Genomic DNA, 15,049 nt, shown 5'->3' with positions numbered 1-15,049 from the left:
GTAACAAAAGTTCAAACATGGGCACTGCTAGGGCGCTTCTACCATATTTCAACGGTTCTGGGGGTATGCCATCGTTACCGGCTGCCTTTCCGTTTTTCGAAGTCATAAGAGCCTCTTTTACTTCACTCAGCAAGAGAGGTCCGGAATATATTCCAAGATCAAACAGTGTTTCTTCAGGGATATTTAAAGAAGTTATGGGAGGCACCTGATTTAATACCTCGGTGAAATGTTCCATCCAACGTCGGTTTATGTCATCCATCTGGGTTAATAAGATGCCTTCTTTGTTTTCAACTTGGATTGAAGAAGCCTTCGAAATACCCACGAGCTCCTTCGTTATAGCGTACACAGTACGACTATCTCCCCGCCTGGCGCCTACTTCAGCCTGATCAGCCATAGTTTCGAGGAACACTCTCTTATCATTCCTAGTCCGTGTTTTGACTTGTTTATTGAGACGCTTATACTGCGCTTTTAAATCATCAAGATATTCTCTAGTGCATGCTATGTTATGCTCATGTCTATCTACGAGAATTTTGACTTCTGCCCTTTGATCAATGATATCCCAGGTACTTTGAGATATCCACTGCTCTTTCTTCTTCCTGTTATATCCCACAGCTTCTTGTGCCACTTCTTTCAGGGACTTGACGATCTTTTCCCATTGATTATCAATTGGCAACTCGTCCCTTAGCATGGAAAACTTATTTTACAAAGTAGATGTATACTTTTGTAATACATACGGGTCCTACAGTTTTCCGTTCAAAACACACATTGCTTTCAAAACGATTAACCTTTCAGTTGGATTAAATAAAAAAAAAAGTTTTTTTTTAACTGCAAGCAAGGAGCGACATTAAAACTTAAAAGGAAAAGAAATTATTCCGTATATGAAAGGGATTATCCTCTTCTCAACACCTGGCTCTTAACGCTATTTAATGAAAGAAACAAGTTTTTTTAACTACAAGTAAGCAGCGATATTAATACTTAAAACGAACAGAAATTATTCCGTATATGAAAGAGGTTGTCCCCTCCTCAGCGCCTGGCTCTTTACGTTTGACTCTTTGTCACAACTCTACTTTTTAAAACAATAAAAAAAAAGCGTAAAGAGCGAGGCGTTACGGAGGGGACAACTTCTTTCATATACGGAATAATTTCTGTTCGTTTTTAAGTTTTAATGTCGCTCCTTACTTGCAGTTAAAAAAAACTTGTTGTTTTTTTTTTAATTTAATTTCTGAACGTTTTTGAATTAAAGCAGTTTTTGGTTACTTAAAAATGCAACTAGATTGTTTTATTTTTTTTTAGGAACGTTTTTGTTAGTAATAAACATACGTACCTTACGAATTAACTTACGTCACGAACTTCTATATTAGTGAATTTTTGTTACGCATATGAGGGGGTTTCCCCCCTTGTCAATACCTCGCTCTTTACACTAAAACTTGAATTTTATCCCAATTCTTTCAGAATGACCCCTGAATCACAAAGGCCGTAGAATAAATAGTTGAAATCGCTAAAAATACTTTAGCATAAAGAGCAAGGTATTTTGGAGGAGACAAACCCCCTTACATACGTAATATTTTATGTTCGTTTTAAGTTTTAATGCTGTCCATTACTTCCAGGTGAATTTTTTTTTATTTATTTTCTCATTGTTTTTCTTGGAATAATGCTAGAAAATCCCGCGCCCCCTTCGTGGAAATTCTCTTCCCTCATGATAAATTCCACCATGGAACGATCCTCCCACGTAACCCCCTCCCCCCGACCCACACCCACCCCAACGCAAAAAAATCCCCTGAAAACATCTATACACCTCATAATCACCATTACTATATGTAAACAATGGTCAAAGTTAGTAACTTGCAGCCGCTCCCCCGGGGACTGTGGGGGATTAAGTCGTCCCCAGAAACATAGTTATTAGGCTTTCGACTAAGTTGAAGAGAATGGCTATCTCAAAATTTAGATCCGGTGACTTTGGAGAAAAAATGAGCGTGGGGGGGCCTAGGTGCCCTCCAACTTTTTGACCACTTAAAAAGGGTACTAGAACTTTTAATTTCCGTTAGAATGAGCCCTCTCGCGACATTCGAGGACCACTGGGTCGATACAATCACACCTGGAAAAAAATTTACCACGAATTGTTTGATAAACACACATACCTGTCAATAGACCGACAGTAGAAATTTAAACTAAACTGATTTAAATTAATTTCATCAGAAAAGTAATTTAATGTATTTTGATTAATTCAATTAATTCAATTTAAGATGAGACGATTTACACATTCAAAACATACACATCCTGTCCAAAAGGATTACACCTTTCAGTTGGATAAAAACAAACTTACATGTCAATAGACCGGCAGCAGAAATTTGAACTAACCTGATTTAAATTAATATCATCAGTAAAATAACTCAACTTATTTTGATTAATTTAATGAATCCAATCTAAAAGATTTCGACATTCAAAACATGCAAAGCCCTTTTCAAAACGATTAAACCTTTCAGTTGGATAAATAAACTTATACAATCAAACTCAGTTGGATAGTCAATAGACCAACAGCAAAAATTGAAACTAAATGGATTTAAATTAATTTCATCAAAAAAACGATTAGACCATTCAGTTGGACCAAAAAAAATTTGCCTCTCAATAGACCGACAGTAGAAATTAAACTAAACTGATTTAAATAATTTCATCAGAAAAAATTTAATTTATTTTGATTAATTTAATTAATCCAATCTAGAATGAGACGATTTTCACATTCAAAACATACACATCCCTTTTCAAAACGAGTACACATTTCAGTTGGATAAAAAAACTTATATAAGCAAACTCAGTTGGATAATGAATAGGCCAACAGTAGAAATTGAAACTAAATGGATTTAAATTAATTTCATCAAATTTTTTATTTATTTTGATTAATTTAATTATTCCAATTAAAAAATGAAACGATTTCCACATTCAGAACATACACATCCCTTTTAAAACGATTAGACTTTTCAGTAGGATAAAAAAAACTTCTCTGTTAATAGACCGACAGTAGAAATTTAAACTAAACTGATTTAAATTAATTTCATCAAAAAATAATTTAATTTATTTTGATTAACTTAATTAATCCAATTAAAAATTAAGACAATTTCCACATGCAAAACATACACATCCCTTTAAAAACGATTAAATAAAAAAAAACATGTTTTTTAAATGAAAGTAAGGAGCGACATTAAAACTTAAAACGAACAGAAATTACTCCGTATATGAAAGGGGCGTTTCCTTCTCAACGCCCCACTCTTTAGGCTAAAGTTTGACTCTTTCTCTTAACTCTACATTTTAAAACAGTAAAAAAACTTTAGCTAAAGAGCGGGGCGTTGAGAAGGAAAAGCCCCTTTCATATACAGAGTAATTTCTGTTCGTTTTAAGTTTTAATGTCGCTCCTTACTTTCATTTAAAATACTTGTTTTTTTTTTTTATTTAATTTCTGAACGTTTTTGAATCAATGCATGTTTTGATTTTGGCTCTCCGCAGAGGAATAATTAAAACGAAATTTGTATATTAATTTTTTTGGCTAAATGGCTTTCTCATAATTTTGATCGAATGATTTTGAGAAAAAAAGAGTGGGGGAGGAAGCCTAGTTGCCCTCCGATTTTCGATTAATTAAAAAGGCAACTAGAACTTTTAATTTTTTACGAATCTTTTTATAAGTAAAAGATATACGTAACTTATAAATTAGCTTACGTAAAGAACTTTTGTATTCTTATGTTTTTATCACATATATGAGGGGGCTCGCCCCCTCGTCAGTACCTCGCTCTTTACACTAAATCGCAAGTTTTGTCCCAATTCATTAAGAATGACCCCTGAATCGCAAAAGCCGCAGAATAAATAGTTGAAATTATTAAAAATACTTTAGCGTAAAGAGCGAGGTATTAGGAAGAGGTGAGCCCCTCATATGGGAAATAATTTCTGTTTATTTTAAGTTTTAATGCTGCTGCTTACTTCCAGGTGAAAAAAAACTTTTTCATTGTTTTCTTTTTAAGTAATGCTAGTAAATCCTGCGCTCCCTTTATGGAAAATTTCTTGCCCCATGACAAATTCCTCGATGAAAAGTTCCCCCAGCATATCCCCCTCTTCTCAACCCCTGCCTCCAACAAAAAGTCCTCCTGAAAACGCCCGTACACTTCCCAATAACCATTACTATATGTAAGCACTGGTCAAAGTTTTGAACTTGTAACCCCTCTCACGGGGACTGTGGGGGAGTAAGTCGTCCCCAAAGACATAGTTATAAGGTTTTTCGACTACGCTGAATAAAATGGCTATCTCAGAATTTTGATCCGTTGACTTTGGGAAAATAATTAGCGTGGGAGGGGGCCTAAGTGCCCTCCAATTTTTTTGGTCACTTAAAAAGGGCACTAGAACTTTTCATTTCCGTTAGAATGAGCCCTCTTGCAACATTCTAGGACAACTGGGTCGATACGATGACCCCTGGGAAAAAAAAGTAAAAAAACAAACAAACAAACAAATAAACACGCATCCGTGATCTGCCTTCTGGCAAAAAAAAAATCCACATTTTTGTAAATATGAGCTTGAAACTTCTACAGTATGGTTCTCTGATATGCTGAATCTGGTGGTGTAATTTTCGTTAAGATTCTGTGACTTTTAGGGGGTGTTTCCCCCTATTTTCTAAATTAACGCAAATTTTCTCAGGCTCGTAACTTTTGATGGGTACGACTAAACTTGATGAAACTTATATATTTAAAATCAGCATTAAAATGCGATTCTTTTGATCTTGCTCTTGGTACCAAAATTCCATTTTTTAGACTTTTGGTTACTATTGAGCCGGGTCGCTCCTTACTACAGTTCGTTACCACGAACTGTTTGATTAGACCTTTCAGTTGGATACAAAAACTTACCTGTCAATAGACCGACAGTAGAAATTTAAACTAAGCTGATTTAAATTAATTTCACCAGAAAACAATCTAATTTCTTTTGATTAATTTAATTAATCCAATTTTAAAATGAGAAGATTTCCACATTCAAAACATACATTTTGCTTTCAAAAGGGTTAGATCTTTCAGTTGGATAAACAAACTTACCTGTCAATAGACCGATAGTAGGAATTTAAATGAAACTGGTTTAAATTAATTTATTCAGAAAAATTATTTAGTTTAGTCAGCTTAATGTAATTAATCCAATTAAAATAAGACGATATCCTCATTCAAAACATACACATCCTTTTTCAAAACGATTACGCCTTTAGTCGGATAAAAAAAACATACCTATTAATAGACCGATAGTAGAAATTTAAACTAAACTGATTTAAACTAACTTCATCAGACAAATAATTCAATTTCTTTAGATTAATTTAATTAATCCAAATTAAAAATTAAACGATTTCCACATTCAAAATATACACAGCCTTTACAAAACGATTGTGCCTTTCAGTTGGATGAATACACTTACCTGTCAATAGGCCAACACTTAAATATAGAAAGGCGACGCTCGGTGCAAACATGCTGATCCCCATTCCAATTGAAGAAATAATAGCTCCAGCAATAGTGACTGGACGGCATCCATACTTATTTGTAAAGGCACTTGCTATTGGTCCTACCAAAGAAAAAACGGAGATTACTTTTTCATACTTTCGTGCTAAAAAGTGTCCCTTGATTCCATTGGCCAACAGAGCTACACACGCTCCAGCTCTATACTAGTCTATTCTAAGCCTTTCTCTTTAGACCCTCCCGAGAAGTTCCAATTTCCCTTAAATCTTTACTTACTACCTTCTTCCACCCTATTCGGGGACAGACTATTTTCGTTGGGCCATAGATGGTTGGCCGAAAAGGACGATCTTAGCCGATTTATCCTCCTTCATATGCAAAGCGTGCCTGAGTCATTTCAACCTTTCTCACATTATAGCCCTTGAAAGCGGGTCTGAACCACTCTTTTAGTACAGCCTACTATTTGAAATACGGCCATTTCTACTGTTTAAGCCAGCCATATCTACTGTGAAAAGACCTTAATCTGCATCACGAGGCTGGACCAACTCTGTTAACACAATCATTTTCCTTGCCTCGTCTAATTCCCAATGCCATTATGCTTCTTAGGGAACTACAAATACATTGTTCTAAACCTTTGATTAGTCTCCTATTGTTCCTGACCCTCCTTCTAAATGATACTCTTCTAGCTGTTGTAACGTCGATAGCAGAGGGCCATCGCAGCAGTTCCTCTTACAAGCCCAGACATTACTCGGATTTTAACTTTAAAAGAGAAGTTAATCAGTACGTTAACGCATATTTCAAATTTCTTGTCCATTTACAAAAGATACAGTCCCCTTCCCACTAATTCGGAAATATTCATTTTTAAGAGAAGATATACAACCCACGAAACAAGCCTTGCCATCTTTAACTACTGTCCAGCGACAGCCGCTCATACGCAAGAAAAAGATTTTCAAGTTTGGTTTTTAAAAAAACCTCACTTTATGTACCTACAGGTAATTCTGATAAAAAATCAGATAAACAACCATCACAACTCGCTCCGTCACAAAAGCGCATTGTCAACGAGTCTAAATGATATTTATGAAGAAAGTCAAGGGTTACAATCAACAACGAACTCAGGGAATCCAGCCACAACAAGTGACATAAATCTTGTTTATGCTACAGTTTAGGGTCAGACAAAGTCTTCGACCGCTATATGACGTTGGTGATTTTTCTTGTCGACACTAGCACCGATTTCCACGCTTAGAGTTTTCTCATGTTCTTCGGTTCACAGCCACAGTATGAATATAAAAGTAGCGAAAATTTGGTTTAGAAATGGGACACATCATAGCGCGCTGATTGAGAAGCTACCACTATGTCAGAGCAATAGCTTCAGTTGCTACTTTACATTCAATCAAATCATAGTGTATGTATCATTTGTCCTTACGTGTACGCGAAGGCGGAGTCGTGACGAGAGGTGTCGACTGATGTGTCCCAAAAATCTTTAATGAAGAGTAAATGGCTTTTTGCTACTGTTATAATATTTATACTGTGGCCCACAACATATGAAGGCGTAACTCTGGCAAGATAATGTAGCGTGTACAAAGTAGCAAAACTTAGCACTATAATCTACCAGACGGCAAACACCTTTATTGGACTGACTTCGTCCAACACAAAGAAAAAACAAGACAGTAAATCGACAAACAAGGTAAAAAAAAGGACAAAGAGAGTAAAAAGCAAAGATAGTTGAGACAACAAAACACACCAAACAAAGTAAAACAAACAAGATAGTAAAATAAAACGATGATAGTAGAGATTGTAACAAAAATAAAGACATAGTAAAAACAACATAGTAAATCAATAGAGAGAGTAAGACAAACAACGATAGCAAAACAAAAGATAGTAGAGATCGCAAAACAAAGCAATAAAATAAAACAAGCAAGACAGCCAAATAAAACAAAGATAGTAGGGACGGTAAAAAGCAAGGAGATGGTAAAGAGAAAGAGATAGTAAAAATAAGAGGTAAAATTCTAGTTAATTGACTTCTTGCTATCTCAGAAAGGGTTTATGTTTGGAAAATGAAACTTTCAGGATGGATCTACAGATTAAAGTATGTCCCGGGAAGGTATGTTGAAGCAACTAACTCCACTCCTTCTCCCTCTAGAGGGCCCTGACCTTTGATAACCTTTAAAAATATGTGTTATAAAAGTGAAACCTTGCAAAATAGATCTTCTGCTTAATTGAGGTACAAGAAAATTGTTTTCAGCTTCATAACTTTGCTCAATAAGGTTTTAAAGATATGCAAATACATTTCCTAAATTTTGAAAAAAAAACATTGATATGGCTCAGAATTCTACTCAAATAACAGGAACTGCATTTTCAGAACTAATGGCAGAGAAAAAGCGACTAGTAACTGAAAATTAAGGTAAAATATTGTTTTGTCGAAATTTCAAAAGGTGAAACCTGTCATGTAGGAAAATTTCAGGGCCCTCTAGAGGGACAAGGAGTAGAGGTAGGTACTTCAAAATACCTTCTAGGGACATACTTTAGCCTGTAGACCCATCCCTGAAAGTTTTAGTTTCCTAACCTAAACCCTTTCCGAGATAGCAAGAAGTCCATTAACTAGAATTTTAACGTTTCATTTTCCTAACCTAAACCCTTTCCGAGACAGCAAGAAGTCAATTAGCTAGAGTTTCGCCAAACAGGATAGTGGGCCAAATGAGATAGTAAACATAATCAAAGATGCTAAAACAAAATAGTAAGACAAACCAAACATCCTATAACAAACAAGATAGTAGAATAAAACAAGGATAGAAGAGATAGCAAAAATCAAAGAAATAGTAAAAACTAAAGATGTACAATATGTACCTGATCCAAGAGTAACACCAACTAATATAGAAGCAATCCAAGCAGTGTCGCCTTTACTTTCTCCAAAGTACCAAAGATATTCAACATAAAGAATTCCAAATGTATATGTAATGCCATCAGCTAAAACAGAGGGTATGCCGTTACAACAACGTATGCTATAAGTTGAACTCAAATAAAATCAGATACAAGGGTGAAAAACATTGTACCAGTACCACTTAACCGTACCAGTTCACTCAAATTTTGAACCAGTCCTCAAAGAGCAATGGTCCTTCCTATATGGCTAGCTATTGGGAGTACCAAGGACATCAAAATACAAACTGGTTTGCACCCTCGGCCTATCTTAGGTCCTAGGGCCCACATGAAAACCACGATTTTCTAAATTTTTCTTTTGACTGTTTCAAACTATGAAGTTTTTAGGGCAGTGCCATATTTTGTCAGTTAATAAGCCGTGAAATAAAGGAAAATTAATCAGCTAATGGGATATGACTTTTCAACTGTAAAAAATACATTCACAAAATGTTGATTCTTAATGCCAGCTAAACCTACAAACAAAGACTAAACCTTCTTCGGCTGTTTGTTGCCATGTTCTTAATCTGCTTATTTTGATGATTTTTCGTCCACGTTCCTTTTTCAAATTTTTTTTCCTCGCTAAAACAAAAACCAGCATACCTTCAGTTGTAGTTTTTTGATTAAAAACTGAATTCATGATTTTTCCTTATTTTTAAGGATCATTTTGTTATGTAAGTTTCCAATTAACTAATTCGCTTAAGATTTGAACCAGACTCCGAAGAGCTTCGGTCCAATCATTCGAACCATTAGCATTGAATAATTTAAAATCAATATCATAAAAACCATTATAATATAAAAAACCATATCGCTTTAACTATATTGGAAACAACTTTTCCAGGGTAGTTATTTGAATAAAATTTTAAACCAAACCAATAAAATCATTAAAAATTAATGTTTTAGAATTTTAATTTTTCCAGAATTGAAAGATATTTGCGTTTAAATGCATATTTTCTGATTCTAAATCTGATTTGAAATCAAACCAATCAACGCTAATAGAATCAATAAATCAAATTATCCATTTATTTGTTTGAACAAGTGCATTTCGAGCTCATTTATTAGAAAAAGGGTTTTGTTACTTCAAAATGAAAAATACAAAATATACAAAAATATACAAAAATACAGAAATACAAATAGGACATCAACAATCAATGAAATCAGATTTGTGTACAGTCAAGGTTCCCTTGGTTCTAAAAATTTAATTGAGTGATATCCATGGCGTGAAACTTTGAGCATATCAACATTAAAAACGAATATTTCACACTAAAAATCAATACAACCACATTTTTTCAATCTTTTTTGTCCTTGATAAACTCGTATTGGTCCCATCAAGTCAAAATTTCAAATCTGCTTGATACCCCAGGTCAATATTCTTTCAAATTAATAGCTATGTCTCTTACACCCTTATCTGTAACTGAGGCATTGTAGACAAGCCTTTTTGACAACCTTAATGAGCATAGTGTCTTTTGATTCAGTTCAACAGTCCCTTCAACAAGTCTTGTCTTAATACCCTTAGCAATAGGTATTTTCATGCTGATGATTTAAGCATATTAGATGAAAGTGTGAGAGAAAATGAATGAATTTTTAGAGGTTTTGCGAGTTCAGCGTGCTAAAATAGGCTTGAAAATTAATGTTAAGAAGACTAAGTCACTAAGGCTAGGAATATGTTAAGATGAACAGGTGACATTAGGTAACGAAAAGATTGATCAGGTTGGGAGCTTCAGTTACCTTGGTAGTATTATTAGGAAAGATAGTGGAAGCAGTGAAGATGTTAAAAGTAGAATAGCTAAGGCTCAGGGTGTTTTTTCACAGTTAAAAAAAGTTTGGAAGAATAGAAAGATAAGTCTGCAAACCAAGATTAGAATATTGGAAGCTACAGTGATGACAGTGGTCAAATATGGCTCTGAAGCATGGGCGCTTCGAAAAGCAGATGAAAATTTACTAGATGTTTTCCAGAGAAATTGCCTACGGATTGTTCTGGGTACCCGGCTGACTGACCGTATTCCAAACAGTAGGTTAGGTTGTACGAAAAATGTGGTTCAATCCCGCTTTCTAGGGCTATAATGAAAGAAAGGTTGAGATGGCTAGGCCACGTTCTACGGATCAAGGATGACAGGTTACCGAAGATTGTCCTTTTTGGCCAACCGTCTGGGGCTACACGGAAAGCAGGTCGTCCCTGTCTGGGTTGGGAGGATGTGATAAATAAAGATTTAAAGGAAATGGGAACTTCCTGGGAGGGTGTAAAGAAGGAGGCTTTAAATAGATTAAGCTGGAGGAGGAGCGTGCGTAGCTGTGTTGGCCTCCAACACAGTGTATTGGCTGTGGGAGCACCGGAGGTTAACGCCTAGTCTGGAGATGTGTGTTGAAATCCTTCTATGGGCAAGATACGACTCTGCGCAACAGTGTCTATATCAGTACTGCCAACAGCGGTACAATTGTACCATTTTGGTACATTTCACCTCTTAAGGTCCATTCTGGTACAATCAGAAATTTCCTGGTACATTTTTACGAAATGTGGTACAATAAGATTTGACTGGACGTCAGGAGGTAGCAAGTAGAGAGAATTGTAGTTTTTTTGTTTCCTCTTCTAGAGTTCTAAGATTTCCTTTACATATTTATTTAAGTGCATGTTGTAGGCCTCTTGCGGTCATAATATAGCGTGAAGTTGCATTGCCATCTGTAAAGTTAGTACAAAATAGATAGGAGGCGAAAAAACACGAAATTCAAAACTCAGAAGAAACGTGACATTGATATTTTACCGTCCTGTGGTGACGCAGTGGATTTGACCTTAGCTTGGTAATACGGGACCCAGAGATTGAATCACGCTGCAGGAATGCACTGCAGGGCCGACGCAGGAACCATAGTAGTCAAGAAGCGTCGTTAATTTTTAAATAAATAAAAATGATATTTTACCACGTGGTGTTTATCTAATCAATGGGAGCCACTGCACCTAGATAATTGAGCAAGGTGCATGCATACAACAAAACAAAATATATGGACTTCATGCCAAGAGACACCTATAATGGAAATAATAGAATTTCTTTTCTTTATGAAACTGGTACTGTTTTATAAAGTTGAACAAGGAATATTAACGAGCTATATTTTCATATCAGTTAAAACATAGCCTATACGAAACTCAAATATTTAACACACACACACACACACAAGAGACACAGACAGCAAATTATCCCCATATAAAGGAGCAATAGGCTTAGTCATACACAAATCCTCAAGGCTCAAATTGTGGGAGCCATGGGTTGCCTAGAAAAATTTTTCGAAATGAGAATCTCAACTGTAATTTTTTTTTTCGATCAGGTTATACCATTCCCTTGAAACATTACATTATGAATATGGGTGTAACTTTGTGGTGCCTCAATATTGTTGGGTTGCAATATCTAAAAACAAGAATTTGTGTATGACTGTATAGGCTACAAGAAATCGATTGCAAAGCACAAAGCCTTGACAAGGCACATTTTCTTTCTTTTTTTAATCCGAGTAGTTTCTATGATTCTAGATTTTGTTTCTTGACAATTAAGAAATTTTGGTAAATTTTTTGTTCTTCACATTTTTGACTTACAAATAAAGTGAACATACCACTCCATGCCTTTTTTTATGTTCTTTACGAATATTAAAATCGCTTCTATCGCAAATTCAAATTTCAGCACTTTTTGAGCTCTTGAAAATGACAAAAATAATTCTAGTTTTTGGGTATAAAAAAGCCTTCAAACATTGGTCTCAAACTTACTGTTTCATCATGAATCCATTTTTTAATGTTATATAATCCACAAACACTGATTTTCCTCAATTAGGTTGGATAAATAAATACTATACTATATTATTTCTTCTTCCTTGATGCCGAATTTTCAATTAAAATATGTGTTTTTCGTCGTGTTAGACAAAATGATATACTACATTTTCTCAGCACCAAAATTATTTATAGTTAGGTTAGGTTAGCTAAGTTAGGTCAAAAACTCAAACCATCAATTAGATATGACCATTCAGGTCCAATTTTATAATGCAAACTAATTCCTTACACAAAAACTGAAACAATGGAGTTAATATGTTCTCTTTATTGTAATGTACTTTTCCGATCATCCACAGGTTGCGCATAGCACAAAAAAAAATTGCGTGTTGCAGAACACGCGAAAAAATAGAGATGGTGCAATTTTTTCATCAGTGGTACGATTTTAGGGCATTTTTCAGTACTTTTTCTTCCAAAGCGTTGGCAACACTGGTCTATATAGGCTGTGTCCCCATCAACACTCCCTGCAAGATCAATTTCATACCCTTAGCCGTTCCTGAGATATTGCATATACGCTCTCTTGACATCCTGGATGCGCATTGTGTCTTTTGGGCAGTTCGACATATTTCGCTTTCGACATTCCCTGAACGTTTCAAATTATTATCCTCAGCCACCCCTGTGATATAATAAACCCTTTTGATAACCTGAATGCGGAAAATACCTATTTTGACTACGACGTTTCACACTTAAACACGTCCTTTCACACTAGATTGACGGATAAATACATAGGAACATCAAAATCATCGTCTTAGATCATCACACCTATCATAAGCAAACTGTTCAAAAATTAAAATATGGAATGGAGATAGAGATTCAAGCCCGGATCAAGCTTAAAAAATTGTAGCTTAATTTTCAAAATTGTGTTAACACCTCATCCAGAAAATCCATTCTGTTACCGTTATGTTGAACTTTACCAAAACGTCAATTAAACTTAATTAATTCAAAATTATAAGTAGCTTTATAATTAAAATTATAACATAATGCAAATTATAAAATATTTACTTATGTGTTATATGTTATAGCATTCTGAGCCAAAACTTGCAATATACAACAAGTTAAGTAATGTTTACAAACTTTAAACCTTGGATTTAGAAGGCGTCAATTGGGAGGAGGGCACGAGGGCGTATGAGCCCCCTAGATTCTGACAGATACCTTTGTTTGGTATCTTCATTGAAAATTTGAAAAAAACTAATTCCCCCATCCGCCTTACACTTATGATAAATAAATTTTGTCACTCTCCCAATTCTTTTTATGAACTGAAACCACTGCTTGAAGTTATGCTAATATTCTTGATATTTATTTGTTATACATTATATATATATATATATATATATATATATATATATATATATATATATATATATATATATATATATATATATATATATATATATAGACGTCAGGTACGCGGAGAACCAATAAAGCGCTAGACACTAAATAATAGTAGACTGAAAATTTTTTTATAAATGAATGGAAAAACAATAAAAACACGAAAACAATATATTTGTAAAGTATAAAAATGTTGTATGTATTTATATTTTGTGAAATTATTTTACTTTTTAATTTACATTATTTTTAATATATATATATATATATATATATATATATATATATATATATATATATATATATATATATATATATATATATGTATATATATATATATATATACATATATATACATATATATATATATATATATATATATATATATATATATATATATATATATATATATATATATATACATATATATACATATATATATATATATATATATATATATATATATATATATATATATATATATATATATATATATATATATATATTAAAAATAATGTAAATTAAAAAGTAAAATAATTTCACAAAATATAAATAGATACAAAATCTTTATAGTTTACAAATATTTTGTTTTTGTATTTTTATTGTTTTTTCATTCACTTACAAAATTTTTTTTCAGTTTACTATTAGTTAGAGTCTAGTGCTTTATTGGTTCTCCGCGTACCTGACGTCTAAGCTGTTTCTTGTTGTCTTACAAATTCAAAATTTTGCACACAATCTGAGATCTACTAAAAATACATGGAAAGAATACAGAAAACTCAATTAAAACCGTGAAACCAGTCTTTTAATTGAATTCAACCTATAATGCAAATCCTTGACGTATATTTCTAAAGCTCATTAAAAACGCATGTTTTGACATTTAGCAAATTTATTCCTTGGCATATTTTCAAAAGATAAAAGGAAAAATCTAGAATTAAAGACTTTAAATAACTATTTTAAAAGTTCTGTGCAAAACTGAAACACAAAACGTCTGAAATACTGAACACTGAACACAAAAACGACATCTGATCATTTTCCCAGCAAAAAAGCTACTTAATGTATGGTGCCATAATACTATTAAATACAGGGAAAAGATAAAATCAAAGGGGGGAAAATACGGAGCTAAATCGACTTAATATGATCCAATAAGCAGAACGAACGAGCATTTCAATACAAGCAAGGCGTATTGTTAAAACGACAACAAATTATCAAATGAATAATGGGGATACTGCCCTCAATCTTTCGCTCTGTACGTCAAAGTTCGACAAGATCTTCCGTTAGATTTTAGAGCGCAATAAATAGAGAAAAATTTCAGTAACATATGCATGACTTATAAATTGTTTTTTCTGAACATCTAACTGAAAATTTTGATCTTTAAAGAGAATAGAACTAAGCCAGTCTTATTCTCGAAACCATGATAAAACGTAACACTTTTTTGCTTTTCCATTAGAGCGTTTGTTCTCCAAGTACTAAGATTAACAATTTGGAGTTTTAGGGAGAAAAACTGTAGGAACGGCCCCCTATATCTAGGATAATCTGCTTTCATTAA

At 33.8% G+C, this 15,049-nt stretch overlaps 1 protein-coding gene across 1 annotated transcript in view; it reads right to left on the bottom strand.

Annotated features, from left to right (window-relative positions):
• The window catches only part of LOC136042803 (monocarboxylate transporter 12-B-like), a gene marked incomplete at both ends in the record, with an annotated part of 35,744 nt that extends 27,280 nt beyond the window's left edge, over nucleotides 1-8,464 (bottom strand). Inside the window, 2 exons of the mRNA XM_065727744.1 lie at nucleotides 5,431-5,574; nucleotides 8,310-8,464. Of these exons, the coding sequence (XP_065583816.1) occupies nucleotides 5,431-5,574; nucleotides 8,310-8,464 (299 nt within the window). The remainder of the gene's footprint in view (nucleotides 1-5,430; nucleotides 5,575-8,309) is intronic.
• Nucleotides 8,465-15,049: the final 6,585 nt, after the last annotated feature.

The sequence above is a fragment of the Artemia franciscana genome, unplaced genomic scaffold, assembly GCF_032884065.1.
Source record: "Artemia franciscana unplaced genomic scaffold, ASM3288406v1 Scaffold_2058, whole genome shotgun sequence".
Lineage (NCBI taxonomy): Eukaryota > Metazoa > Arthropoda > Branchiopoda > Anostraca > Artemiidae > Artemia > Artemia franciscana.
Note: the sequence above shows the minus strand (reverse complement) of the source record. Positions and strands in the feature narration are given on the sequence as shown.